At 48.1% G+C, this 26650-nt stretch overlaps 9 protein-coding genes across 9 annotated transcripts; 4 read left to right on the top strand and 5 right to left on the bottom strand.

The window, feature by feature from the left end:
* Positions 1-1041: 1041 nt before the first annotated feature.
* BDW43DRAFT_310898 (major facilitator superfamily domain-containing protein) lies at positions 1042-3117 on the bottom strand (the record flags this gene model as incomplete). Its single annotated transcript, XM_032047058.1, has 10 exons — positions 1042-1222; positions 1291-1559; positions 1629-1761; positions 1818-1986; positions 2063-2172; positions 2230-2336; positions 2387-2438; positions 2491-2677; positions 2730-2865; positions 2929-3117. 10 exons carry the CDS (start codon positions 3115-3117, stop codon positions 1042-1044), a joined length of 1533 nt encoding a protein of 510 aa, XP_031900737.1.
* A 2787-nt stretch (positions 3118-5904) lies between these two features.
* BDW43DRAFT_310897 (uncharacterized protein) lies at positions 5905-6271 on the top strand (the record flags this gene model as incomplete). The annotated part of the gene is made up of 2 exons (XM_032047057.1): positions 5905-5938; positions 5994-6271. The coding sequence occupies 2 exons, from the start codon at positions 5905-5907 to the stop codon at positions 6269-6271; spliced, it is 312 nt and encodes a 103-aa protein (XP_031900736.1).
* Positions 6272-7296: 1025 nt separating this feature from the next.
* On the bottom strand, positions 7297-9722 carry BDW43DRAFT_319560 (Zn(II)2Cys6 transcription factor; the record flags this gene model as incomplete). Its single annotated transcript, XM_032048940.1, has 5 exons — positions 7297-7391; positions 7613-8526; positions 8589-9292; positions 9366-9581; positions 9654-9722. 5 exons carry the CDS (start codon positions 9720-9722, stop codon positions 7297-7299), a joined length of 1998 nt encoding a protein of 665 aa, XP_031900735.1.
* Positions 9723-9790: 68 nt separating this feature from the next.
* Positions 9791-10963, top strand: BDW43DRAFT_80991 (class I glutamine amidotransferase-like protein). Its single transcript, XM_032050541.1, has 4 exons — positions 9791-10300; positions 10359-10474; positions 10536-10717; positions 10766-10963. Exons 1-4 carry the CDS (start codon positions 10004-10006, stop codon positions 10888-10890), a joined length of 720 nt encoding a protein of 239 aa, XP_031900734.1. The 5' UTR covers positions 9791-10003; the 3' UTR covers positions 10891-10963.
* On the bottom strand, positions 10888-12763 carry BDW43DRAFT_81009 (aldehyde dehydrogenase domain-containing protein). The gene has a single exon (XM_032050542.1). The coding sequence runs from the start codon at positions 12531-12533 to the stop codon at positions 11037-11039; it is 1497 nt and encodes a 498-aa protein (XP_031900733.1). The 5' UTR covers positions 12534-12763; the 3' UTR covers positions 10888-11036.
* Positions 12764-14953: 2190 nt separating this feature from the next.
* Positions 14954-15668, bottom strand: BDW43DRAFT_310893 (uncharacterized protein; the record flags this gene model as incomplete). Its single annotated transcript, XM_032047056.1, has 3 exons — positions 14954-15049; positions 15106-15507; positions 15609-15668. The coding sequence occupies 3 exons, from the start codon at positions 15666-15668 to the stop codon at positions 14954-14956; spliced, it is 558 nt and encodes a 185-aa protein (XP_031900732.1).
* Positions 15669-17049: 1381 nt separating this feature from the next.
* On the top strand, positions 17050-18777 carry BDW43DRAFT_310892 (uncharacterized protein; the record flags this gene model as incomplete). The annotated part of the gene is made up of 4 exons (XM_032047055.1): positions 17050-17244; positions 17312-17612; positions 17674-18215; positions 18271-18777. The coding sequence occupies 4 exons, from the start codon at positions 17050-17052 to the stop codon at positions 18775-18777; spliced, it is 1545 nt and encodes a 514-aa protein (XP_031900731.1).
* A 595-nt stretch (positions 18778-19372) lies between these two features.
* Positions 19373-21091, bottom strand: BDW43DRAFT_319550 (NAD(P)-dependent alcohol dehydrogenase; the record flags this gene model as incomplete). Its single annotated transcript, XM_032048939.1, has 3 exons — positions 20198-21091; positions 19714-20143; positions 19373-19655 (listed from the first exon to the last, which is right to left on the bottom strand). Exons 1-3 carry the CDS (start codon positions 20478-20480, stop codon positions 19373-19375), a joined length of 996 nt encoding a protein of 331 aa, XP_031900730.1. The 5' UTR covers positions 20481-21091.
* A 3741-nt stretch (positions 21092-24832) lies between these two features.
* BDW43DRAFT_310890 (uncharacterized protein) lies at positions 24833-25908 on the top strand (the record flags this gene model as incomplete). The annotated part of the gene is made up of 3 exons (XM_032047054.1): positions 24833-25076; positions 25129-25725; positions 25808-25908. The coding sequence occupies 3 exons, from the start codon at positions 24833-24835 to the stop codon at positions 25906-25908; spliced, it is 942 nt and encodes a 313-aa protein (XP_031900729.1).
* Between the last annotated feature and the right edge of the window lie 742 nt (positions 25909-26650).

Here is a 26650-nt window from a genome sequence, read left to right as displayed (position 1 = left end):
TGGAATGAAAGTGTGGCTCTAAGTGAGCCGATGTGTCGCGCGGCATCGCGACAAGGGTCCATCTATGAGGATCCTTTCGCCAACACATGGTCTTCAAGGGGCGAAGCGGAGACACGAGTGGTTTTCGATCTTCTGGGAGGAGTGGAATACTACGCTCAAACAAGCAATGGAGAAGGGGTTGTATGAGGGAAACTCCCAAGCCGATGGCAGTCAGGAAAGGTCGCTCCAGGTCTTAAGGACTGAATGCATGGCGAGTGGCGAGTATGGATCTAGATAAGTCTCCGTCAACTTGTTCACCGTCTCCGCGATGTATCAATATCGGACTGCGAAAGGAAAATATATATGAGTACTTCACTGTAATTTGCTATACACCAATGTAAAAGATTTGCTTGACGTTGGACACCAAGTCAGTATTAGATTCTACCATAGGTATATCAACCACCTCCAATCATCTCATAAAAAAGCATAGCAAATGTAGAGCATCTGCGAGCCCCAGCATATACCTTATCAAATGGATATTTTACAAGGGGCAGCGCCCCTTAACAACAATCTACATAAGGAGTTTGACTAGACAAGCCATATCGTGAGCCAACCTCGAAAGGCCATTACCCAACGACAACAGCCCTAGGTGCTCAGGTATTGTTGGGTACCCATGCGCAGCGAATCATAGGTATTGAGTAGCTCGAGGTTCATATCCAGCTGATTCCGGCAATCGTTACTTGCGTCTCGCTGCTACCAAAACGGTAGTCAAGAACACGCTAAATGATGACCTTGCAATCTGCGCATAAGTCGCCATTTAGCGCCGATGGCCTAAACCAGTTCAAAACTCCTATAAGCAAACTCAGCTCCTGGATGACTCGGTATTGATCTCGCAGATTTAACGTTGGGACAGAGGCTCGAAGAGCTCTTGGCAGAGAAGGATCCAATTTGCGCATTCGGTATAAATCACGAACGAAGCTCCTAAGATGAAATAACACTAAGTTTCTTGATGTACATCCAACCTGTATTCCTTCGTTTATACCCGCCACCAAACAGCCCTTTTCAAAGCAAATCCCCCATTTGTTTGCGCTTGAAATATCGCTCGATGATTGGCAGAGCTAAACATAGCCAGACAATGGTTATAGCCACCCAAGCAACACCAAAAGCATATCCGTTGGTCTCTTTGAATCGTGGGGCCTGGGACGTAGGGAACATGAATTGTTGAGTTACCGTTCCAACTGCGCTATAAAGGTTGACAGATGATACTGTTAAAATATAGAAGTATTTACTATGCCAAAAAGGCCCACTTACTATCCAACCGAGATCATCAGAGAAGTGGCCAAGGCACGCAGCTGCTTGTCACCACCGCAGCTTGAATTTAACCAAGCACCTATCAAAGGCGAAATGGCACCGTATGCGCTACAAAGGTAGTAGGTTGCCATCATGAAAGCTTCGTTAGTTGGCCAAACCAAGAAAGCAACATAGGCGTATAGCTGAAACAATCCGAGTCCGAGAAGGACCAATGGAGGGTTTTGGGTCTTGTCCACCAATGCGGAACTAACCAACATCCAAACGAGTTCCTGGTGATAAATCAAGTTAGCCGATAGACGTAGATACAGCTCTGGGGTGGTGTGGGGGGGGGTTCTTACCACGCAGCCAATGATGGTGGGGAGGTTGTTAATCTTCTCGATGCTGTATTTGTTGTGCCCGTTAACTTTCAATGATTTTAAGTACAGAGTCATCCACCTCTGTAAGTTGACACCGCAGGTGCATTCCATAACTCTATAGATGGTTACAATGACCTGTCTCACAAGAAGTCATAGGAGCATTTTACTTACGCCCATGCGACACAAAATGCATAGAGCTGCCATGAGGAGAAAATACGCTTGAATGCTGCGATATTCCAGCTCGCTTTCATGGCATCGCGATCCTCATCGGCTAGACGATCAATGCAAATCTGACGCTCCTTCTCGGTCATCCACCATACCTTCGAAGATCTTGGTTCATCTTGTAATTACGGTAGCTGTATTAGCCTTCCTGGTGATAACTTCAGGAGTACAAAGGGACCTGAACCTCTGCATACCCGGACAACAGAAGAATCCAAAAAGAGCAACAGGGATACCGATAACAAAGTCAAATATGAACACCCATCTCCAGGCCGCCAACCCCATGTGGTGGTACATATTATGATACCTAGATCATGATAATTAGCGTTCGTAATCCAAAGTATTCCGAAGGGAGGTACCAGACAGGCCAGCTTGAATGAAACCTGAAACCATTTGTCCACCGACCGAAGAGAACATAAATATCGAGGACCGCCGACTAATTTCGGATGATCGATACCAACTTCCAATCTTCTAAAAATGTAAACATAGTCTCCATCGTCTCAGATTGTATACATGCATACAATGTAGAAGGCACCGGGGATGGCGCCGGACTCGAATAAACCCGTAAAGAATCTAGGAATAGTTAGCAGCACCTTCTCCTTCAACGATCCAACGTGGGAGTTACCGGAGAACATAAATCGCCTTTGCCGACTCTGCCTTGTACATAAACAGAACGAAGAACGACCAAAACATGGTGCAAGTCGATAGCCAGTAACAAGGTTGGACCACTGTGAGCGCCATGGTGAAAAATGGAGCCCCAGCCATAACCCCGATGTTAAAGTACGTCGTAAACCAGTTCAGCTCATTTCCTCCTATAGGCATATAAGAATGAGCATTAGGCACAACTAATAGCATTCAGCTCACTCAGATCTAAGTCTTCCTTCATCCCTGAAACGTATGCATTCGTGACATTTGTTTGGTCCTTGGAAGAAGCTGGTAAGCATGTATTATGTGAATGTTTGCGTTGACGGGGTCTTACTAAGTATTTCACAAAGAATGTCTGTCTAAATTAGCAATGAAGCAACTGAGGGGCTATTCTCCGATGCCAAGTACATAGGCTTACTAGACAGGTATAGAGCAGAATGAAGATGTCCAATTTGAAGATTAGCCACTTCTCTTCTGTGCTCGTCCCTGGTTCGTGCCAGTGTAAAAGCCGCCGTGCGTGGTTTAGGCTTTTTCTGGACAGGGGGTTGCCATCATCTATGGCAGGGTTGGTCGGTACTGAACTTGTAGTATACTCTGGCGCAGCCATTTGCAGTTATTGTTGACTAAGGTCTTCACTATGCTTTCACAAAATAGAATATGCTGAAGACAAAAGTCCAAGACACCAAGTTTATAAGAGGGCTTGCCGTGTATCCAGTCCCAGAGACAAACTGCGTTTAGCTTTAGGACCTTGGTGGAAAGAGACTACTAATAGATCTTAAGAAAACATTTTTGATTTTTCGGATCCACATATCTCACCTATCTCAATGTAAGTAATTCTTAGGAAAGTTAATGTTATCGTTCGCCACAAGACTCTAAAAACTATAGACGATTACACATGCACGAGCATGACCCTAACGGGGTACATGATTCGTAAAGCTTGGGCATCGCCCCACGCCTGTTTACCCAGATAATGCGGTTGATTGAGATTATTTTCACTGAACTTCGTACAAATCTAGGCGGAGTTGAATAAGGGACTAGTACAATGCCCATGAGAGGAAGGTGGCCCAGGCGGACTCCCTTCACACCAGGGACAGAAAGTCAAGCAATTGTTGCTTAAAAGCTGATGTGGTAGAAATTACCTTTTTCTTTTTTGGGTTTTTTATATGGCACTTGTTAAAGCAGACCTACTCTAACTATGCTGTATACAATATGTGATCATTTGCTATGTACTTTGCACGCGCTGCAGTGGGTTGTTAGCCGGAAAGGTCCGGGAAGTTGTCTCATTTGCATTTCATCTTTACGAATTCACATATATTGGGAGCCAGTCCTGACACGAGCTGGGTTCGTTCAGTTGGCAAAATGATCTTACCGAAGTAAAGGACAGCACATGAGAAGTACATAGTGAGGTACGTCTTGATTTCTCTTTTCCCACAAGCCCCCAGGTCTAGTAACCTAGATAATGAACTACTCCTAGCGAGTCGATTACCTATAGAAAACCATATTCAGGTAATCGTTCCAGACCTCATCCATAATTTCCTAGGGATGCATAGAGATTCACATGTGACTTAGAAAGGATCAAATCCTAGAGATAGGCTGCCGTTACATCGACTGGACCACTGTTGATACACTAAGTCTAGGCAACATTGTTCCCTAGCTTCTGAGGTTTCTACCCCCATTGGTAAGGTATTATCTATCCCTTATTCTCCTACACAGCATGTCTAAGAACGACTAGCTAGCGGCTACACCCGACGCTGTGGGCTATAAGGCGACTAGCTTAGACGCGCCTCCAAGCAAAACCGTGGGAAATCGATTTTTCACCCGCAGCGACGCCCCAAGATGCAACCGTGGTACGCTATAAGCCCTACGCTACCCACGTCTAGTTTAAATAAGGGCCCTGGTGGACTGCCAAATGCCACGAGTTGATCTAGGGCTAAGTTGATACATCAGACCTTAGTTCACGCTAAAAAGCAAAACCACACAGATGTTATTCCCATTACGAACCGTAGAAAAAGCCCATTAATCTGGGACCTAACACGACGGGAAATGATCGCGAGTTGCGATAGTGATACAGCAATAGTACGCTTCGATCTAGGCAAGGAGTGACGGGCGGAGAAAAGAGAACAATCCCCGTAGCAGTAAAATAGAACATCAAGAACAATTGTTCCCATCCGTTGCCTCGACCAATCATAAAATTACCAAACCTAGATCAGGTCGTTATGATGCGTTCTCGGGTTTAACGGATTCTCTCTACTAGAAATTTGCTATTTCTAAGCCATGATTCTTTTCATTTGAACATCCAGTTGGGAAGAAAACCGGAAATATGCCTCCGGACCCTTAGTAACCTTTCTGTGCGTACCAATTCTGTGCTACGACAAGATAACTATGGCAGTCGTTGGGTGTTGTATTCACCACTCTTGCTCAAGTTGCTTCCAAAGACCAGCCCACCCTACCAATCAAGGTCAATCAGTATCCTCATATCGCTACTTATCACTACTCTTAAACGCTCAAGGTCTTAAAGACATGGTTTAAGGTAATAATACTCTCTTTCCTTCTAATACAAATCTTGCCGCTTATATGATGCATTGAATATAGTGTCTCCTATTGATCCAACAATATACAATGGGCTTACCAATTTATGATCAACATTTAAAAGCAAAACAAATATTGGTGATATATATATTTATATACTTAGTGTATATGGAAAGTTGACCACGAATTCATCGATAAAGGTTTAAACCATAGTCAGCTAGTATCCTTACAAGTTAACTATTGTTTGATTCTTTGAACCGTATATAGGAGAAAGCCCCATTATTTCATGTAGTAGCTTGGAATAGTAAGATATGAGAAACCATCATACTACTCTGTAGGTTTCACTCATTCCTGAATTGGACATAGGCCGCTGTATATTGGTGCCAAAATCGGTCTTTTGGGGTTGCATTTAAGATTAATTAACTGTTTGTCTCTTGTAGGGAGTGTGATAACGGCATAAACCCCGATATCTTCCTGTAATATCCATTTGTAGACATGGGGTATATACCTAGGGCAGTATGGGTCAGCCGATGGATGGCACGGGATCTCACCCCGCCCCCAACAATAAACTAGTCATTCCATCCCACCGACAACATTCCCAGCAAAATTCCTCGCTTGCTACACGAATATTAAGGATGATCCCCAGTAGGTGCGGTTAGATGCATTCACAACCTTGACATACTATAGGGGGGAAATGTGCCAAGAACATACCAATGACGGCTTGACAAACAGGCCGCGGAACATAGAAGCAGAGGTCTGAATGGGAATATGACAAAATGCATCTAGTTAACTAATTTTTATTGCGATGGTCTAGCGTCAAGCTCAACCTCTCTCTCCTCGTCGGTTTTCCAGTACCAGTACGAGAATGGCAGACGCTATCAGGCCTATAGAGCCGGACAGTATGTACGTATCCATAGCCGTCCAGCTATGATCCTGATCCGCAGAAGTACACAGCCATTCTAACGGCACAGCTACTCCCCAACGACGAAGCGGAACAAGATCGTCTGGATATGGTGCACCACATTTTCCGCCTAGCATTACGCGGTGAGCTATTCTTGACAAAGCTGGATAGTTCTCAGCAGATCTTGGACGTGGGAGCCGGGACGGGTATTCGGGCGATTGAAAGTGAGCACTTCCATGTATCGATGGGCACAAAGGGCCCTCTTAATATGGAAAACGCTAACGAGGAACGTGCTCTCGAAATACAGCCGGCGATATGCATCCTTCTGTAGAGGTCATCGGCACAGACCTAAGCCCCATCTAGCCCGCATGGTAGGCCCAAAGGCTTCCGATATGAAATCGTACTGAACCTCCCTCAGGTGTCCTATCCAACGTACGGTTCAAGATTGACGATGCCTGCGATGAGTGGACGTTCCCGACCGAACGTTTCGATTTTATTCATGCGCGGACATTGGCGGGCAGTATCCTTGACTGGCCAAAATATTTGGACGCGTGCTATAGGTATGTTCTTCGGTGGTAATCCAATCTCCCCAATTTTGGGATAAATATACATTGGCTATCGGATACATAGAAAGCGAACTCTTATCTTGTTTAAAGATCCCAGGCCTGTTGGCAAAGTGGAAATTGCAGAAGGACGGGCGAATTCTGGTGTGACGATGGCTCTCCACCAGAGGGGAGCAGGGAGCACAACTGCAAGTGGCTTGTGAGTATCTATTTTCTATTCCTGAACGACCTTCGTAAAATTAGCCCGAGGGCTAACGTGTTCTAAGACTGAATTCCTTCGAATCGGTGTAGAGTTAAACTTTCTATTCAACGTCTTTCCCTCGATACCATGCCACCTAAGAAGATAGGGGTTCACTGATGTTCAGAAGCGGGAGGTGGTGGTTCCTGCCGGGCCTTGGCCGAAGAGTCCCTGGCTCAAGGAGTTTGGGAAATGGTTTCTGATAATTCCTCGAAAGTGCACTCGAAGCTTACACGTTGGCGCTCTTCGCGCGAAATGGCTGGAGTGAAGACAAGGTACAGGTTCTTTTAGCTGGCGTCAGGAGTGAGATGAAAGAATGGCAAAATGCATCTCTATACATACTGGTATGTTGTTCCTAGTACTCCGAGTCATTTCACTGACGAAAGACTATTTTCGGCCTTTGTAGTTCCTTTGCTACTGCATCAAAGCAGTACTCAGACTAAACCTTATACAATGCCCAACGCCGGCTACATGTCTGTCGCTATGTGACTTGATGTTGGTATTGCTGCTCAGATAAGGTACTATGGCTAAAGTAGAGAGCGCACCACCACTACCTTAGTGCAATATATCACTAAGCTCAGCAAAAGACTGATAGCCTAGATTATCCGACCATAGCCACAACTGGCTAGCATCAGCAAGACCTGAATCGGCTAACGTAGAAATATTTCCATCCCAGGAAAATCCGGCCGATGAATCTAAAGCAGCGATCCCATGCTCCGGTCCTTCCAGAGTTTGCCATGTGTTATTACCGGTGTCAGGCCCAGGTACCCCCGTTTGCTGGAGTGGGTATTGCGTGTGGCTGGCCAAGACTGTGCGGCCCTGTCAGCAAGGTCCAGCTAAACGGATGTGTATGCCGATATAGGAGCAATACCTTCTTGAAGAGGAGTGAGAGACGTCTGAGTAGTCGCTAATGTATGAGAGATTTCACTGTTAGCACTCATCTGGGTTTGGTCAGAGCCAGAGAGACTGTTGGCAGGGTAGCGATTTCCGCTAGCTTTGAGTCTTGAGCTTGAGTCGGAAATGGGATCACCGAGAATAGTTCGTTGCTCAGCCTGCATGACGACGGCGACAAGGTCCTCGAGAATCTTGACACTCTGGAGCGATAGGACATGCTGGGATGAGACCCTCTCCCTTTGGAGGCGAATGATTCGCATAATACCTGCCTTTGCCTTCTGGCTGATGACAGATAATGGTTCCATGAGGGCAAGCGCGCAGAGAACGACACCGGATGTGAACAGGCAAATGCCGATATGCATTACAGCATGTGTCCTGCGACAAGCCTCTAAGAGATGAGGATATCGGTACAACTCCGAGGTCCGCAGCGCAGATTCTAAGAGTTGTTGACGAGAGAAATTGGAGATTTCACTTCCGAGTGCTTCTTTGGCCAAATCGACTTCATGGCCAACATCTCCAAAGGCAACACTCCGGTGCAGGATGATCCGAAGATTGTCGTAGGTCAATTGAAGAGCAAGCGCTGCAAGCTGCAACAATGATGGAGGCCTGGATGTATCCTCATTTGTGTAAGTCTCTAGTCGCAGGATATCAGGAAATTGTCCCTCCCACGTGACTAGTTGACTATGGATGGATTTCACTGTCTCCACTCGATTGGTTTGGAGTCGCCTCCCTAGGAAAGGGCCCATAGTTCGGTAGAGCCTGAATTTCCATCGATGATATTCTAGCAGAGGACCTTGCCGAGGGCTTATGTCCCCAACGTCTGTGACCAGGCCAATATTGCAATCAGAGTCATCTATACTACATGGCCGCCCAAACGCTATAGCTGCATATCTAGAATGAACCAGAATTACCTTAGAGTGTATTCCATATGAGTATCGGCTTGAAGAACATACTTGTCGAAGACTTCCAAGGCCCACCATGAACGCCGCCTCGACTCTTGCGCGATATCTGACAAATTCTGCCACATCGATTCGCGGTGCAGTCCAAGAACCTGTGCGATCTTTATACCACTGCCTAAGATCCCCAATCCAACGGTGGGGCGGCCATTGAATAAATGAAAACTACCCAGGAGCACGCAAACCTGGACGGCTTCCACATTCGGACATCCAATGATTCGCAAGAACTTGTATTCGATCTGAGCGAGAAGCCGCTCGGAGAGAAGCGGTAAGCTCTGGTGGTCCTCTTCAAGTGACTCAGAAAGGGATGAATAGTGGGCACCGAGTGCAAGGACCAACAGCACAAGCCAAAGAAAGTTGTTGTCTGTTGCTGCAACATGTACTGAAGCTATTAGATGCTCATATCGTTGTCGGAAGCTTCCTTCGTGAAATACCTGGTCCAAAAATGTCAGATAGGACGAATACACTGATGACGAGCCAACGTTGACACATAACAACGAACATACCATCATAAACCAGTCTACGGAGTCAAAAAACTGGGTAATCAACGCATCGAGGACATCCTTTTCAGGTAGCTGTATACCGATTGTATCTCTCCATGGTGTTGGGCTGGAGAGGAAGGGGCTAGCTGGCTTTTTGCCCCCTGGCAAGGCGGACGTGTCATACTCTATGTCATATTGTTGATCAATGCGAGAAAACATCTACCATGGTCATAGCATGGCTAGTCAGCTCACTCGGACAGTGTGGAAAAGCTACTCTAGTGCATCTCATTACCCGAGTACTCAGATCGACAATGTTCAGCTCTGGAAGAACCACAGTATCACCATCGTTCGCGCGAACGCTAGGGGGTCGTCCTTCATCGTGGCTACCTTGCTGGACGACTGGTGCGGCAATTGGTACCGTCGGAGATGATCGAGCCACTGCCTCCCCACGCGGGATACATGTTACACCGGCTCGGACACATAACTGGCACGGGCGTTGTTGATCGCACTGGCAATACGATCATTTTCAGCTTCGATCTCAGCGCGGTGGACCTCAATCGAGCCAAGAAACGCCACATACCCCTAATTTCCGTCGTCGACATCTCTCACAGGCGGACGAAACCTTCTGACGCTTTCTAGCCGGGTCCATATTCAGAAGAAGCAACTGGAGTCCTAGTCAAGGGAGAGAGATCACTAGGTGTGGATGAATCTCCGACGGAGTTGCACAGTCCGCAGCGTGGCGTCCGTCGGACTTACATAATCGCTCTAGATTCATTCGCCTGATGTCATCGCTTGTCTTATACTTTGCTTCAATTATATTTAAACTGTTATATTTCCCAATGGAATTGACACACAGTACACCAAATTGTTCGTCCGAGAAAGATTGTCTCCTGAGCATCAATTCTATTATCACTTTTACTAAATTTGGCAATGGCTCCCCCACGCAAGGCTTTGATTGCGATCACCTCCGCCCACGCGCCGCTCTACCCCGAGGGCAAAGAGACTGGTCTGTTCATTACTGAGGCTCTTCATCCATTCAACGTTTTCAAGAAGGCCGGCTTTGATGTGGACCTTGTCTCCGAGACTGGTACCTATCAGCCGGATTGGTTGTCCCAGCAGAAGGATTGGCTGCCCGATGAGGACCGCGCCGTCTGGGAGGATCATTCCAGTGAATTCCGATCCAAGCTCGATAAGTTGCTGAGGCCCAGCGACATCAATCCAGACAACGTAAGTAAAGCACTTTGTCAATGCAAGTGTCATGTTTCTAACACCGTCGCTTGACCAGTATGGCCTTTTCTTTGCTTCGGCTGGTCATGCGTCGTTAATTGACTACCCTGATGCCAAGGGTTTGCAGTCCATTGCTGCCAAGGTGTACACTGACGGTGGTATTGTGTCCGCTGTGTATGAACACCCTGGAACCTCCTGAGCTCTCTCTTTTCCGTATACTAATACCCTACCAAAGCTGCCATGGAGGAGCCATCTTCCCCGGCATCATCGATCCATCCACTGGAAAGTCTGTTATCGCCGGTCGCAAGGTTACCGGCTTCACCACTAGGGGTGAAGAAGAGGAAGGTGTCCTAGATACGATCAAGAGCTGGAAGAGGCCTACTATTGAGGCCTCGGCAGCTTCTTGTGGTGCAACTTGTATGTCTTCCCTTGACATCATTCGGATCTTCTAATTAATGGTGGCAGATGTCTCTCCTGCTGGACCCTGGGATGCATTCACCATCACTGACGGTCCTATCGTCACTGGGGCAAACCCAGCGAGCGCTCATGTCACTGCTGAAGCTGCTGTGAAGGCCTTCAACGCCTTGTAAAGTGTTCTGTGGTGATGAAACTTGAGCTGTTGGTCACGAGCAAAGATGCCGTCTTAATGATTTTTTGCTATGAAGAATGCCACTACTCTCTTTCATCGGTCTATCTGCTTTCAAGAGAGTCTCAAACCCTTTAATTCGGGCCACATTTACCCGTATCGTGCATTTACGACCTCGTCATCGAACCAGACGGGCGCCACTCCGTAGTTCATCAGCGTACTTTTGACCTTTGTGTAACTCTCATAAGCCTCCAGCCCATTTTCCTTCCCCATTCCACTTTCCTTGAACCCACCCCAAGGTGACGATGGGTCATTGAGATGATGGCCATTAATCCAAACAATACCCGCGTCGATCTTCGCCGCAACGCGATGCGCCTGAGTAAAGTCATTCGACCAGACAGAAGCACCCAGGGCAAACGGCGTGCTATTCGCAATCGAAACAATCTCCTCCTCCGACTCACATCGAATCAACGCAATCACTGGTCCAAACACCTCATTACAAGCCAGATGTGAATCTGCCCGTACCTCAATAACCGTCGGCTCAAAGAAAAACCCCTTCCCATCAGGCCCTGTGGTAGCACGTCCACCACACATAACGCTCCCCCCATCCAGAACCGCCCTCTCGACAAAGGCCAAACACCTCGCCACCGCTGCCCGCGAGATCACCGTCCCAATCTGCGTCCGCCCATCCATCGGATCCCCAATCCTCAAGCCCCTAACCCTCTGCACTAACAACTCCCTAAATGGCCCATAGATCTCCCCATGAACCAACAACCGACTCCCCGTCACGCAAGTCTGTCCACTCGCAATGAATCCCGCAAACAACGCGGCCTGCACTGCCCTCTCAACCTCCAGGCTCGGAAACAAACAAACCGGCGCCTTTCCCCCCAACTCCGCAGTCACGGGGACCATATTCGCCGCCGCAACAGGCGCAATCGCCCTATACGTTCCCAACCCCCCAGTCAAATCAATCTTCGCCAACTCTGCCGACTCACAAAGGGCCTTCCCCGTCTCCTGCCCATACCCGCAAACAATCTGCAACACCCCATCCGGCAACCCGGCCTCCTGGAACAAGGGGCCCAGCTTCAGAACCGACAACGGCGCAAGCTCGCTCGGCTTAACGATAACCACATTCCCCGCCGCCAGGGCGGCGGCAATTTTCTTAGTCGCGATTAGTAAAGGGTGGTTATAGGGCGTGATCTGGGCGACGATGCCTAACGGGAGCCGGGTGAGTGTGTTTACGACGGGACCTTTGAAGGGCGGTACGCGGCCTTCGTGGACGCGCGCCAGGGAGGCAAAGTACTCGAGCCATTCGGGCACGCGGGTGAGTTGGGTTTGCATTTCGCGGATTGGGCGGCCTGTTTGGGTTGTTTCGAGGGTGATGAAGTCGTCCAGTCGGGCGCGGAGGAGGCGCGCGGCGGTTGAGAGGACGGTGAAGCGGTCTCCTGGGTCGGTTTTGGACCATGAGCCGCTTTGGAACGTGTGTACGGCGGAGGCGAGGACCTTGTGGACTGTTTCGGGGGGTGTGGCATCGATAGTTGCGAGGGGCGTTTCGGTCGCTGGGTTGAGGACGGTGATGGTTTGCGGGGTTGCGGCGGTATGGGTGCCGTTGATCCAGTTGGATATGTGGGGGATCGGAGAGGACATCGTGCGATTTTCCTAGGTTTCGCGGTGATTTGGAGTATTGAGATTGTGTATGAAGGTGTACAGAGGGGGCTCTATGGACATTTGTAGGTGAAATGGAGAGATATGGTTGAGATAGGAGGTTCGATAAGGAGTTGATACTCTGATAACCCCGCATTTTCTATTGATACGCTATCCTTATCTGTTTGGTGGAATTGCCCTTAATTAGCTTGGGAACTAATGCAGCGTTACATATCGTGGGAGATACGATGCAAGGGTTAGAGCTTCTGCGTCGCATGTCCACGCAATGGAAAGTACACAGTCCTCCCCATGGATATGATGCACCATTGTTGATGGAAACAGGCCACTAGAGAGTCCTTCATCGAGGGTAAGTGGAGACGCGAGTGTCCATATCATAAATCCCCACTGTGGGCCCTTGACCATGAGGGTCAAGAGCCCATTCCTGATATTGCAGTTTGTCCTAAGATGATGTAGCTCAATCCACAGATAAAAATTTTGCTACATGTACAACCACTAGGCGATGAAAAGATCCATTCTGAAAATAACTCAACGTATTGATTCAGTTAGTAAGTGTGCTAAGCTAGGGAACCTAACAGTAGGAAATTACAAGACGAGAGCCCTTCACATCACCCAGTCATACACCATAATATTATAAGCATTTACTTTTGAACACCCACGGTACGACAAGCTTCGCTACTAGAAGAACACGCCGGATCATCGAAGCCGGGATGTAGTCAAGCATGAACCGCTCGGAGAACTTGCTGACCGTATGTGAGACTCCCAAACATCCCCTAATAGCTTGTGTGGAAGCAAAGGTGATTCCTCCACTGTTCTCTAGACCGGTAGCTGCACAACGATTTCAGCAACTAGATTAGAAGAGTGGCTGGTGTGAGAGTCGACGTGTCAGTCTCTGCCCTGAATACACCAATATCTATCTCCACTGTCTATATGATGTTCTGCACTTCCGATTGCATCATCTGTAGAGATATTGACAATGTTAATGAATGTCCTCACAAGATGACAAATCTACAACCATCATGTAGCTCACCTCTGTTACCAAACACGGACATGAAAGGCGACGGCTCAGAAGGCCGACTACTCTCATCCAGGTGCTCCGCCACAGTTTTTTTTTTTGGTTTTTTTTTTTTTTTTTTTTTACCCAATGCGAGTATTCCATGCTGTAATGCCCCTTAGATTCAAAGTATCATCCATGGTGTAATGAGTAGAGGAATAAAGACGCTGACAGCGGAAGAATGCTTCGGGCTACCGGCTCGTTGTAGAAGGGGGACGTCGCTGGCTTCTGGCGTCGTGTATTGAAATCGTAAGTGACAGAAAACGCTGAGTATGATAATTGTAAGACGGATCAAGAGCGCCTCTTGAGGGGATTTATGAGCCTTTGTATATAGGATCTCATACCAAATAAATTCGCTTCGCTCGGTTCAACAAGGTGTCTATTTACTAAAACTGGCCACAACTGGGAGCGAGGTACGCTCATCACGAGAAGCGGATTGTAGTACGACGGGTTGGCAACTCATGATAAAGCCATTCAGCAGAGTCAAGATGTAGGTGCATTCTGTCTCACCAACCACAAAGCCTCCTTCATTCCAGTGCTTATAGGACAGTCGTAACAATCTTTGCGTGGCACTCCACTCTGGAAGATGTTGTGAGAGGCCCCAGACGCCTACTCAGCAATTCACCAAGCGCGTGATAGGCCATGGCCTATCATAGGCCCTAGGCTGTTCGCTTACGGTAGCGTACATCATTGGCGTTCTAAATTGCACACCACCTGCTACAACTAACCGGCCGTCGTGCTCGGATGGCTGTCAGGGCCGCGTAACGCGCGGCCCCGGAATACTAGGAGGGGCCGGATAGATCACAGTTACGCTCCTGTCTAACTCGTCCCTCTATGCTGAGTATGGAGCTATGTTGTAGACGGAGAACGAGAAGACAGATAATTGTAACACTGGAAAGGTACCAGACTTGTGAACAGCCCTATCTAATCGCACCACTGGGTGATTATGCTGTGATACAATGGATAGTAGTGATAACTACCGATTTGGGGCGCTGAGGTAGTAGATTAGATTGAATCGGGATACTCTAGGCTAAATCTGGAACGCGCTAAGGTATTTATAGCCTAGCACCAGTAGTGACTGACAGATTTTAAGGAAGTAGTATGGAGAGTGGTTACTATTATAGACAAGGAGCTCTTAGGTATCACACTTTTCAATTTCTAACTGATTAAAAAAAATAATACCTAGAAATTGCATATCTCTCAGGATACATGACTTTCCATAAGTCGAGCACCAACTTCAATGTACGTTGACTCAATCTGTTATCACCAAAGACTATTACATATATTGCTCCATCCCTGACATACATCCCCATCTCGCCCCATAGCCTTTGCAACCCTTAACTCTACATAATCACTTCTCACCCCAAGCCAGCTCAGGCTGCGCCAGCATTTCTCGATCCCACCGAGGATCCTTACTCTCCCCAACAGGCGCCCAACCAAGTTGAATCTATCATCATCAGTAACATGCCGTATCCACCATCTCCGCACCCCACAACACCATACCTGCATAACCTTCTGGTCCCAATCCTTCGTAAAGCTCTTCACCTTCCCGTCCTCAATCTCAAAAATAGCGGACGCACTCCATCGCGCCTTTCTCGGTGGATCCGACCGCTCAATGCCCTGATACGGCTCTCCCGAGTGGGACCCTTCCGCCGTATATCGCAAGAGAACATGACCGTTCTTGGCCCACGCCTGGTCATACCGCACAATGTGCAAGTCGTTGACGGATGCCATCACATGAGCGTGCGATTCGGCGTAGTCCATTGGGGTGGAACATCCAGGAAATGTGGAAGGGCTCCAGAACCAACTGTCGGTGGTGCAGAGGTGGCGGACGGACTCGGCGCCGTGGTTTTCTGTCGGGGAGTACGCGATTGACATATACTGTCTTGCTACGGCGATATTGCACTGTATAGTAATTGTTAGGAAAATGGAGATTGTTCTCATTATGTAGATGGTGGTTAATTCGATATAAATAGGTTTGGATAGGGTTTCAACTTCCTACACACCTCTTCCTCGGGGGTCTGCGCCGACGAGATGACGGTCGGAGGTTCGTTTGTTGATGACATTTTGAAGCTACGTGATTAGAAAATATTGAGATCTTGTTATTCTATAAATTCTAGACGGCACTGGCCTGTATATAAAATAATGAGATGATCGAGTGTGACGGGCGTCGGGGATAGTGTCATCATGACGCTCGACGAATTGTATATCCTGGTGGCGCATGTTTTACCAATCAATGAGTGTGAATTGGTATCCCCTGCTCTATAGTAGAATATGTAGAGTATATATGTAGGAAGGGAGAGAGTAATCAGTATGTATAGGTGTGCAGATTATATGCATCGGCAATCACTAAGCTAGTAGTGTACACATTTGGCCTGTAGAGGAGGGAAGCGAACTGTCAGCTCTGTGGTAGTATATTTTTTCTGTTTTTATCAACCACATATCTTCACCTGTCTGTTTGCCCTTATCGAGATCTAAGTAGCTCCAGCCAGGGGCCTTTCTCCAAGTGCACGGGTCTAAGTACTTTGATAGGTAGGAGCCTTAGTAACACTGCAATTTTAGCCTCCTGGAAGGGTTGAGTGTGCTTGGCTAACAATCAAAGCCAAGAGAATCGACTTCACCATCTCTATTCACCTTTGCAAAGATTCATCTAGGTATGACAACTAGTGTATATCTTCGTTGGCCGTGGCTTCAAAGTTGGTGAAAGTGTTCCTCCTTTGTTTATGTCGCCTCACAATCATGGATTGATAACGTGAATATTGGCCAGGGTAGACAGGTGTGCCCGTCGCAAGAGCGTGTAGATATTCTATAGACGATGCTGATGATTTAGCGATGAGCGCCTGATGAAGGTTTGATATCCTGTTTGGTTTCAAAAAAACACCCTCTGAAAATCTATCCTGATCATGTGCTCCATGGGTGATAGAAGAGTCACCAGTTTAAGTTAGTAACCGAGAAGGATGACACGTCCTTCTAATCCTTCTAGCGAGTTCCAAAAAAAGATGTTCAACGTGTGAAGGGTATATTAGCTAGAATTTCGCTCAATTTATGGCGAGGTCGTGGAGCAAATCAGACGATATTTCCCCTTCTGTGGCCAACGAATAAATTGCCCGAAAAGGAAAAACGCGGCTTTGGCCTGCGGCCCGGCGGAAATCCACGGGATCCGATTGGCCTAGACTATCCATCAGGCCGCCGAAGAGGGAAATCCAGCTATTGAAAAGGGACCAACACCAATCAGCGGGCGGCAGTCACTTGACCGGGTAGCCCTTCGACTTTACACACTATTTATATATGCCTCGATTGCTCTTCCTTATCTTCCTTCTCCTTTGGCAAGTATACGGAGTGCTAAAACTGCTGGTTCATGGCGGCAACCCATCCAATTTTGAACTCCCATCCAGAATAGATTCCCTACTCCACCAGCGCCTCCCTGACAAACACCCCCCCCCAGCGATGTTGACAACAACCCCCTTCGACTCCATCAGTTTAAATCATGCCTCCCAAAGTAAGAAACGTGTGGCCTACTTTTATGATTCTGATGTGGGCAACTTTGCCTACGTCTCCGGACACCCCATGAAGCCCCACCGCATGAGGATGGCCCACAGCCTGATCCTCAACTACGGACTGTACAAAAAGATGGAGATCTACGTGAGTCTTTGTAGTCGTTGCCGTGAGGGATTTTCTTTCCGTGCTTACTTTCCGGGGCACTTTTTAGCGTGCGAAACCGGCCACGAAATATGAGATGACACGGTTCCACTCTGATGAATACATCGACTTTTTATTCAAGGTCACCCCCGACTCCATCACCAAGCACCTGACCGAGCAGGTTAAGTACAATTTCAACGACGACAACCCCGTCTGGGATGGCCTGTCCGAGTTCTGCAGCATCAGCGCGGGCGGGAGTATGGAAGCCGCCGCCCGTCTGAATAACGGCAAGTGCGACATTGCCATTAATTGGGCTGGCGGCCTTCACCATGCGAAGAAATCTGAGGCGAACGGGTTCTGCTACGTGAATGGTGAGACTTGAGCGATGATTAAATTGACTCGCACGTTTGATCCATGACTAATGCGGGGCAGATATTGTCTTGGGAATTTTGGAGCTCTTGCGGTTTCATCAACGCGTTTTGTACGTTGATATTGATGTTCACCATGGCGATGGCGTTGAGGAGGCGTTTTACACGACAGATCGTGTGATGACGGTGTCCTTCCACCAATACGGAGACTTTTTCCCCGGGACGGGCGACATTGGCGACATCGGCGCTCAGGAGGGCAAGAATCATTCAGTAAATGTGCCACTCCGTCCTGGAATGGATGATTTTTCCTATAGTCGAGTCTTTCAGCAGGTGATTAAAGGCGTCATGGACTGGTATCGTCCGGACGCAGTGGTGCTGCAATGTGGCGGGGACAGCTTGTCTGGCGACCGTCTCGGGAGCTTTAATCTCAGTATGAGAGGACATGCAAACTGCGTGAATTACATTAAGAGTTTCAACTTGCCAACCATGCTTGTAGGCGGTGGTGGCTATACTATGCGAAATGTGGCGCGTACGTGGGCGTTTGAGACTGGTGTTGTGGTAGGCGAAGAGGTCGGGCCCGAGCTTCCCTACGATGATTTCTACGGGGTAGGTGATTGACTTATATTCTTTCCGGCTATGGGATTTTGACAGACGAGGACAGTACTATGCTCCAGATTATATGCTCGATGTCCGACCATCGAACATGCCAAATCAAAACACCGACACATATTTAACACAAGTATGCACACGGGTGCTTGAAAACATCAAGAAGACCATGACATTCAGCCCATCCGTCCAGATGACAGACGTACCGCGCTACCCACTCGCGCCTGGACTCGACGAGGATTATGAAGATATCGCCGATGACGAAGATGAAGATCAGAATAAAGATATACGCATTTCGCCCCGCCAAGTCGACATGCTGGTCGAGCATCAGGGCGAACTTAGCGACGACGAGGAGATGAGTCAAATTAGCAACGTGCTAAACGCGATCAAGAAGCGAAACCACGTTAACTATGGGGAACCTGTTTCGACCGAGTCTACGACGGAGGCAGAGACATCGAAAACATCAGATGATCAGTTAGCCGATGGGTCCGTCAAGAGCCAAGACACGCCGATGACCGAGGCTGAGGTAATTTTGGAAAGTCCTAAGGCTATTAGCCAGTAGTTGCAATTTGGTTTGGTCTGCTCTTGCTTGGCTCGTATTTTCTCTGACGCATCCCACTGATATCCTGTCTCCAGCCATGCACTTGTTTATATCCGGCGTTGGCCCGCTTTTCTTCTATCACTATTTTTTCTTTCCTATATATTTCTATCTTCCATGGCATCTTTGGGGAGTTTAATGCTATGATAAAATCCATTCATGCTTCAGTATCGATAAACCCTCTAGCTAAAGCATAGCGAGCGCCTATAGCGGTAGAGGAGAAACAACCAAGCATTTCGACGAGCGAACTACCCGGGGGGGGGGGAGCCATGGCCCAGCGCGGATCCCTTCCCCACGACAACAACCCCTATGAAAATCCACTAAAACATTGAGCAGCATTATGCAAGGCATTGGAAATTCTCCGATCAGTGATATATAAGCACTAAAACCGAAAAAGAAAGTGCACTGCATTGGACCACAACTTTCGTAAGTACAGAATGTGGCACATCAACTATTTTGAACAGTACTCTAAATTCATAAATATCGTCATGTCTATATCTATTTTATGGTACAATAGCTGCCTGGATATATTTGGGAAGCCATATTTTGCAACACTAGCTTACTCCCGAATAAGCACACCCCTATATCTCATCTTGCCCTCCCTCAATGTCTGCATGGCATCCTCGATACCGGCCTCATTTAGGGGGAACTTCATGAGTGTCGGCTCAATGTTCTTCTCCGCGGCGAACTGTAGCAGAGTTTTGAGGCTCTTGCGAGAAGCAACCAGGGAGCCTTGGATGCGGATACCCTTGCCGTTCATGTACAGCAGAGGAACGGCAGAGGGCTTGAAGTCAACAGTGAGAGGGTAGATGGTGCCGTGGACGTCCATGAGGGGGATGAGACTGTAGGATGTTAGTAACTGGGTCTCAAATTCAACGATGACGGTGTTGGGACACTTACGATGGATAGTCAACGTTAGCACTGCCGCAGAGCAGGAGATGCTTCAGGGGCTTGAAATCCTTCATTTCCTGACCGCTAGAGAACACATGGTACTCTGAAGCGCCGAACTGCAAGGCCTCCTCGCGCTTCTTCTCGGAACTGGACAGAACAACGACGTGGCAGCCCATAGCGGCGGCCAACTTGATGGCCAAGTGGCCCAGGCCACCGATACCCATGATACCGACACGGTCTGTGGGGCGCACGCCGTACTCAGTCAAGCAGGTCCATACGGTGGCACCGGCACACATCAGGGGTGCGGCGTTGGCGGAGTCATAGCCGTCGGGGATCTTGAAGACGTTGCCGGCGTTCCAGATGACGCCTCGGCTGAAGCTACCGATGTCATGGTTGTGGGAGCCGTATTCCTTCTTGTTGACACAGTATTGGTCCCAGCCTGAAGAAAGGTTAGTTCAGCAAATAGGAGACGAAGAATAGCAAGTTAACATGCCGCTCAAGCAGTGGTCGCAGATTCCGCACACTTCATGGGTATATCCGAACCCAACGCGGTCACCGGCCTGGACATGAGACACGGCCTCACCGACCTGTCTGACGATTCCTACACCTTCATGACCGAGAACCTGGCCAGAGCGCAGGAAATGCTCGTCTGTGCCACAAAGTCCGGAGTGCGTCGTTTCGATGTACACATCAGTCGGGCGAAGGGGGCGGGTAGTCTTGTCCGCGACGATCTTGCCCTCCTTGGAGCCACGGTACACGTCAAAGGTGATGCTCATTGTCAATGAAGATTCTCTAGAGTTTGGATGATGTCAAGAAAGAGAGATTAGTTACTGTACCGGAATCTCTAAAAACGAATTCTGAGGGCTGCCATATATATATGCTCTACGCCCGGGAGATCCGTCTTGATTCCTCATCCGGACTGTCAGATAACCAGGAAAAAGTGCCACTAGAGTTTTCGTGGAATGTTCGATTCAACGGAACCGTCGGTATCCACTAGGTCGTGGCCCACATTCCAGATCTCCACGACTCCCTGCCCTAACTCTCCGAGACGGAGCAATTCATATCCCCGGTGGAGCAATACCTTCGTTATATGCAGTCTTTATCAGTGTAGGATTACAGGCGGGGTCCCGAAATGGCATCGCGCAAACGCATGTATGAGTCCTAGAGCAGCATCTAGTCGTACCCGGACTTAAGCTGCAAGTGAGACATGCAAGAACTTCAGCGCATTACCGGATTCAGCGCCTTGCATCTATTACACCAAATCCTCGCTAGTAAATCTTGACGTCAATATTGCAAGTGTGTTGCGCAGTTAAAATTTCTCACGCAAGGAAGTTATCAATATCTGTCCGAGATCTTCTTACATCATAGCGTACGAACGGCATGAAGTACCATGGAACTATTCTACCTTAATATAATAACCCCCAGCAATTCTGCGCCAAAAGCAGTTCCGCTCGCAACCAAGGAGAAAGAATGAGATAGATGAAAGAATCGAAGTTGCGTCAACCGGTCCAGGCCCACCCGGAAACCCAGCGCTCGTTTATCGCAGATAAAGTATGGCGAATTTGCCACCAAGGGTGAGTGACCCACCGACCAAAATATCTTCAAAGGACACGGTTAGGAGTAGTATCCCGAGGTTCGCCCGGAAACGGTAACATGTCCCGAGCGTTGTAGCATCGAGCGTCCATTTGATGATCCTACTCCCTACATGGGATTGTTCTGCGGCAAACGCGGATTTAACATATTAGGGATGGTTTTCGACTCTCCTTTCGTGCAGCTACGAGGCAAGTACTAAGCATCAGGCTCGGGACAGGGGCACTCATAGGCCTTTTGAAAAGCTATTTGAGAAGGTATTGAGGTATTGAACGGTAGGGTATGGGTTGAGAGTTGCCTTCATAAAGTAGGATCCAAGTGTAAGCACCCTTTCCTAACGTCAAGATAAGCTTAATTGGCATCGCAAGATCCGTGTACCTTGGGGAAATCTGTCTGATGTCATTCAAGTGTTGCTTGGTAAGAGATAGCCAGAACGACAAATGGCACTTAAACCCTAGGAGGCGTCTGTAAGGTCTACTACACCAAAGCCGAGGTCGAGAAACAAAGTACACTTCCGCCACACACAAAAGCATCATGTTCAGTAATCAGAAATTACCTAAGCTTAGGCAGACAAATCTTTTGAAGAAACTAAGTGGGAGAAAATTGGGGTGTAAGCTCGGCAACGGGTCGGAGTTTAGGTCAGGGATTTAATGGAGTGGGTCTCCGATTGACGGTGCATAGAAAATAGCTTCAAAACCTAACAAAGCTGTAGGATCCACTCTTTTAGCCGTTGTGCCGTCTTGGCATCATCTTGGATCAAGGCTGGACTGGACTTGGACAGCCTTTTTCAAATCCCTCAGGGCAGGATATTGCCTGGATCGGAAATATCACCACGACAACGTCCCATTCAACCCTGTAAACCCTTTGCGCTCTTGGCCTGTGTCTTTCCTAAGATGGGCTAGCATGCAGCCGTAAGTGCCTATCAGAGGTATTATATATATCTCTCTTCCTCACACATTCGCGTCTGTGCTCAAACATGGTCGACGGACATATAATAGTGCTAGGAATGTGTATTTGCATTGGCGTTTTCGAGACTCAGGGATTTCGTAGGCTCCTGCTTTTTAACTCCATGCGAGGCACAATGAAGCTCTTTCTTCAACGAGTTCCAACACGCCGAGATAATATCAGATAATTAGGCCTAGACGCCTTTTGATCATTCGGGGACGGTACCGGTAGGTTAAGCATTCGGGTATGTCCACCGGCCGATCGTTTGAAGCATTTCACATAAACCCTCCATCCTTGTGAAAGGACTATGCCCCCGACACCTCGAGGGCTAGGTTTCTCCGCTGGTATCTTGCCCTTTTTTCTTTTGCTTTTCTTTTGTTGTCTTTGCTATAACGCCCCTAGCTAACGAGTTTGCTTAAACCACGCAAGATGGAATTACAAATTGGGACCAGCTCGTCTGCTGGCTTGGATTTTATACCCCTGAAGATTCTGCGAAGGCAGTTCGGCCTTTGTCTGACGCTGACCCTTTTCGCAAGCTCTAAAGGTGCCCACTTTGGATGGGTCGACGATGTCGCAAATCAGATGAACTAGCAGATCTGGAAACAGTGGATGGTTACCATGCCAACGTTCTTGATCATAATCTGGGTGACTTTTGCTACTAGGGTATCTTTTTTGGTAACAAGGGCGACGTCTGAGCAGCTTTGAAGTGTTGTTTGAGGTCATGACGTTGGGGACGAGTCTGATGTTGGTTGGGCTTGCACTGGGCCCCTTGATCCGGGGGGCTGATGAGCGAGTTATTCAGGCGGCAAATTCCACCCTCCTTTGGTCTTACAGTGACCCTTGCCTTCCAGGTGCCGGTTGAGGTAGCGCAAAATGTCGAGACTGTCATGAGAAGTCGCTTTTGGGTGGATGATTTGGTTGTGCGCCCCTGGCCGTTGTAAGGGGCGCCTTGGTTGACGGTTTTCTAACCATCCCCGAAAGTTAGCAGAAGGTTCTGCTCCAACGATGTGCGGCTCATCTTCCAATGGAAACGGGCAACTGGGCCTTTCGTTACTGGTTGGAAGAGAACCAGCCTACTGGGGCAGAGCTTTTGTAAAAGTAGATTTCTTGCCCAATCAGGATGCTACTATCCTTGGAATCTATCCTCCCTCTCATCACATTCTACCTGTCCTTAGTCTATGGGCTCCTCTATAAGTTCCTCATCACCTATCTGATTTTATTCCAGCAAGAGCGAAGCTAGGAGCATGCCGGGGTTGCCGCATTATCTCTAGGTCTCATTGTCGGCGTTGCTTTCAGAACAATCCTTACTGTATACTGACGAAAACTCGCTACAAACGCAAGTGGTTAAATGTAGCTACTTGGCGCCAGAAGGATGGCTTGTGGAGATGATGATTGCTTCGGTGTTTCTTCCCATGGGCTTCTTCTACTCTGGCTGGACCCCAGACACCAGCGAGGACGCGAGGACTAGATAGGCCAAGTCCTCGCAGGGGTTCCTGTTGGGGTCGGCTCCATGACCATCGTTATGCAAGATTAAAAGTAACTCATTGACATCTATATGATGTCTGCGAATACTCTTATTCGAAGCCCGGCCGGAGCTGTCGTCCCTCTCTTCGCCTGTCAGCTCTGTGGAAACCTCGAGGATAACTGGGCCTCTAGCTTGCTTGGATTGTTTCGTAGCCAATGGTCCCAATTTCCTTCCTGTGTTACTCACATGGGGACCGTATACATCTACTACTGCCAGGACATATACAGCTCCCTTTAGAAAGTTAATATATACCCACAGAACAACAGCAGAAAACCGTCTACTAGCCCGTATAAGTAATTTCCTAAGGTCTTGTTACTATTTAATTTGTCTATAATAAAATATAAACCATGTTACATGATCATTGAAAATAATATTATTGGACTTACCACGACAATTTAGAACCCGAAGCGTGCTTCTCAACAGGGTCCCTGAAGCTCTTGTAGGATCCCGCAGTTAGGGTCCCGCCTTTCGACTTGCTCGTCTTTGTCGAAGATATGGTAGTCCAATTGTATGATACGGTTCGAAAACGATCAAAATTACGATCATGATAACTACCAAGAATGCCTGTCTAGGTTGTAATCATGGGCACTTTATATGCGGCCTGATTACGAAAGGATCCAGCATTCCGTTTGAATCGTCAAAGCCTCTATTCGGTAAACAAATATCAGCTGCCTAGGATACTAGATAGTTCTATAGGCATATTCAGTACTATCCGATCTATCCCGTCCGTAACATATTGAAACATCCTATCAAAAAGGAGGAAGCCAGATGAAAGGAGCGTTCTCTGCGTCCGCAGCAAATCATTCACTGTTCAGTACCCTAAACAGGATATTCTAGGGTTCACCCTGGTTCACCAGCAGAACATTCCGGGACTTTATATCCCACAGAAAACAACCTATACAAAAGCAGTTCTGTTATACCTATGTTGCCTCGTTGTTGTCCCTTTATCTTCTTTGTTTACCTCGCATGCGGTCTTTCATTATTTCTCCTCCACACACTCTACTCTAACCCCACTTCACACACACACACACACACATATCATACCTTTCATATAGATACGATACTAAGATGGCTCAAGGAAGACGAGGATCTCGGATGACTTGGAATGATGATAATGTGCGAACTGTACGAGGCATCCGCCCTTCCTATTTGACCCCTTCTCCTCCTGTCTCCTCTTCTGTCTCCTCTCCGTCCCCACACCATCGTCCCAGTGAAGCTCACAATATCGCAATACACCAGCTGTGGAACGTTATCCTCAAGACCCAACGCGTGAACCTCGACGTGAACCTGGCGGAGGTTTCTGCCGCTTGGCGTAAGTCCCTTTCAGACCAACCTCAGTATCACCCACTAATGTGCCTTCGTAGCGGGAGAGCAACGCCCTACAGTGATCGCTCTCGAAGGACAGTTGGCAGCCTTTCGTCGCCACCTCCCTCCCGGCAGCAACAGCAAAATGGTCCTGCACCGCGGTAACCTAGACGCCGCTCTTGCCGCTCGAGCTGTTGGAAACAGGCAGGATGTCACCAGCGCAAGTATCCAAGACGAAGGTGAAAGGACCGCCCAAGCTGATGCAGAGCCTACTCCTGAGAACACCCAAGTTAGAGCTCCAGCAAACGCCGGCACCCACAGGAATACAACCAGGATGGCTAACGCAACTGCGACTCCGCCTGCAGCTCGGACTGTGGCTCGGTCGACTAATGCGCCTGCGACTACTATCGCGACTCCGATGACTACGAGTGCGACCACAACTTCTCCCCCGACCGCTAGCGTCACCTCGACCGGTCATGCCTCAAGCATCTCCCACGGCCTTCCTGGTTGGTCAACTCCTCCTGTCTCTAACCAGTGTAAGGCTAAGGAGCCTCAGGGGCAGTATATCCCGGTATTCCTGCCGCCTTTTTCCACCCGAGAAACGCCTAGACGCACGCCTAAACGCACGCCTATGAGCCTGGCGCTGCCCAAGAACAGTAAAGACCAACTGCCACGGATGAGTCGAGGCTTGCCAGAGTGCGAGTGTAACAGTCTGACCTGCGCTTCGTGTTATAACAGAATCATGTATTCAGGATAGTCTTCTGTTCGCGCTGGAACGGGCAGCTAGCCGGTGTGGTCGCTTGAATATGTTGCTATACGGTGGTGTTATGGAGGTATAGCGTTGGTTTGCTCGGCACAGGGCCAAAAGGGGTATTTGAATGGAGATGGCTTGTGTGGTGGTGGTGGTGGTGGTGGTGGTGGATAGTTTGTCCCGGTGGTCCCCTGTTTTTTTGCGTGGTTAATCGGAAATTGAGATTTTGTGTCTACCGAGGAGTTTTGATAGTTGAATAACGCTGAATGCATATGAGGTTGTTATCCCCTCAATGCTTTATCTCAGTTTATTGTAGCCTATGGTGTAGGCCTCTAAGGAATTCGACAAGCACTTATATGCTCGGCTGACCAGGAGTCACTCTTCTGCTCGGAGATGCCACCAACCCACAGCTCGTTATGCACATTTTGTACCTTAAGCATGGAAGTATTGTTTAGAAGCCTAGATTATCCTGAAACCACCTCGCCTAGACCTTCAGATACTGCTTCGAGAACTACCAAAAGATCTCTTTTCTTTCTTTTCCTCTCCAGACATTCTTATCTTGACAGTGTCTACGCTTGTAGAAAAAGACTTGTTTATGAGGAACACGTACCGTTTTGCATATTCGAATACTCTGCGATATAATCCCCTCTTTCAAATAACCTAATCAAAACACACCTATAGTCGAATCGAAACCATCGAGGTGCCACAAGTACCCTTAACAAATCATCACACTACACCCTATCTAGGCTATCCACTCTAACTTACAATAGCCAGAATCACTCGCCGTCCCCCTCCCCCCCTCTACCTAGCGAAGCCTAGTTAGGATGAAA

Source organism: Aspergillus alliaceus (assembly GCF_009176365.1).
Source record: "Aspergillus alliaceus strain CBS 536.65 unplaced genomic scaffold BDW43scaffold_20, whole genome shotgun sequence".
Classification (NCBI taxonomy): domain Eukaryota; kingdom Fungi; phylum Ascomycota; class Eurotiomycetes; order Eurotiales; family Aspergillaceae; genus Aspergillus; species Aspergillus alliaceus.
Note: the sequence above shows the minus strand (reverse complement) of the source record. Positions and strands in the feature narration are given on the sequence as shown.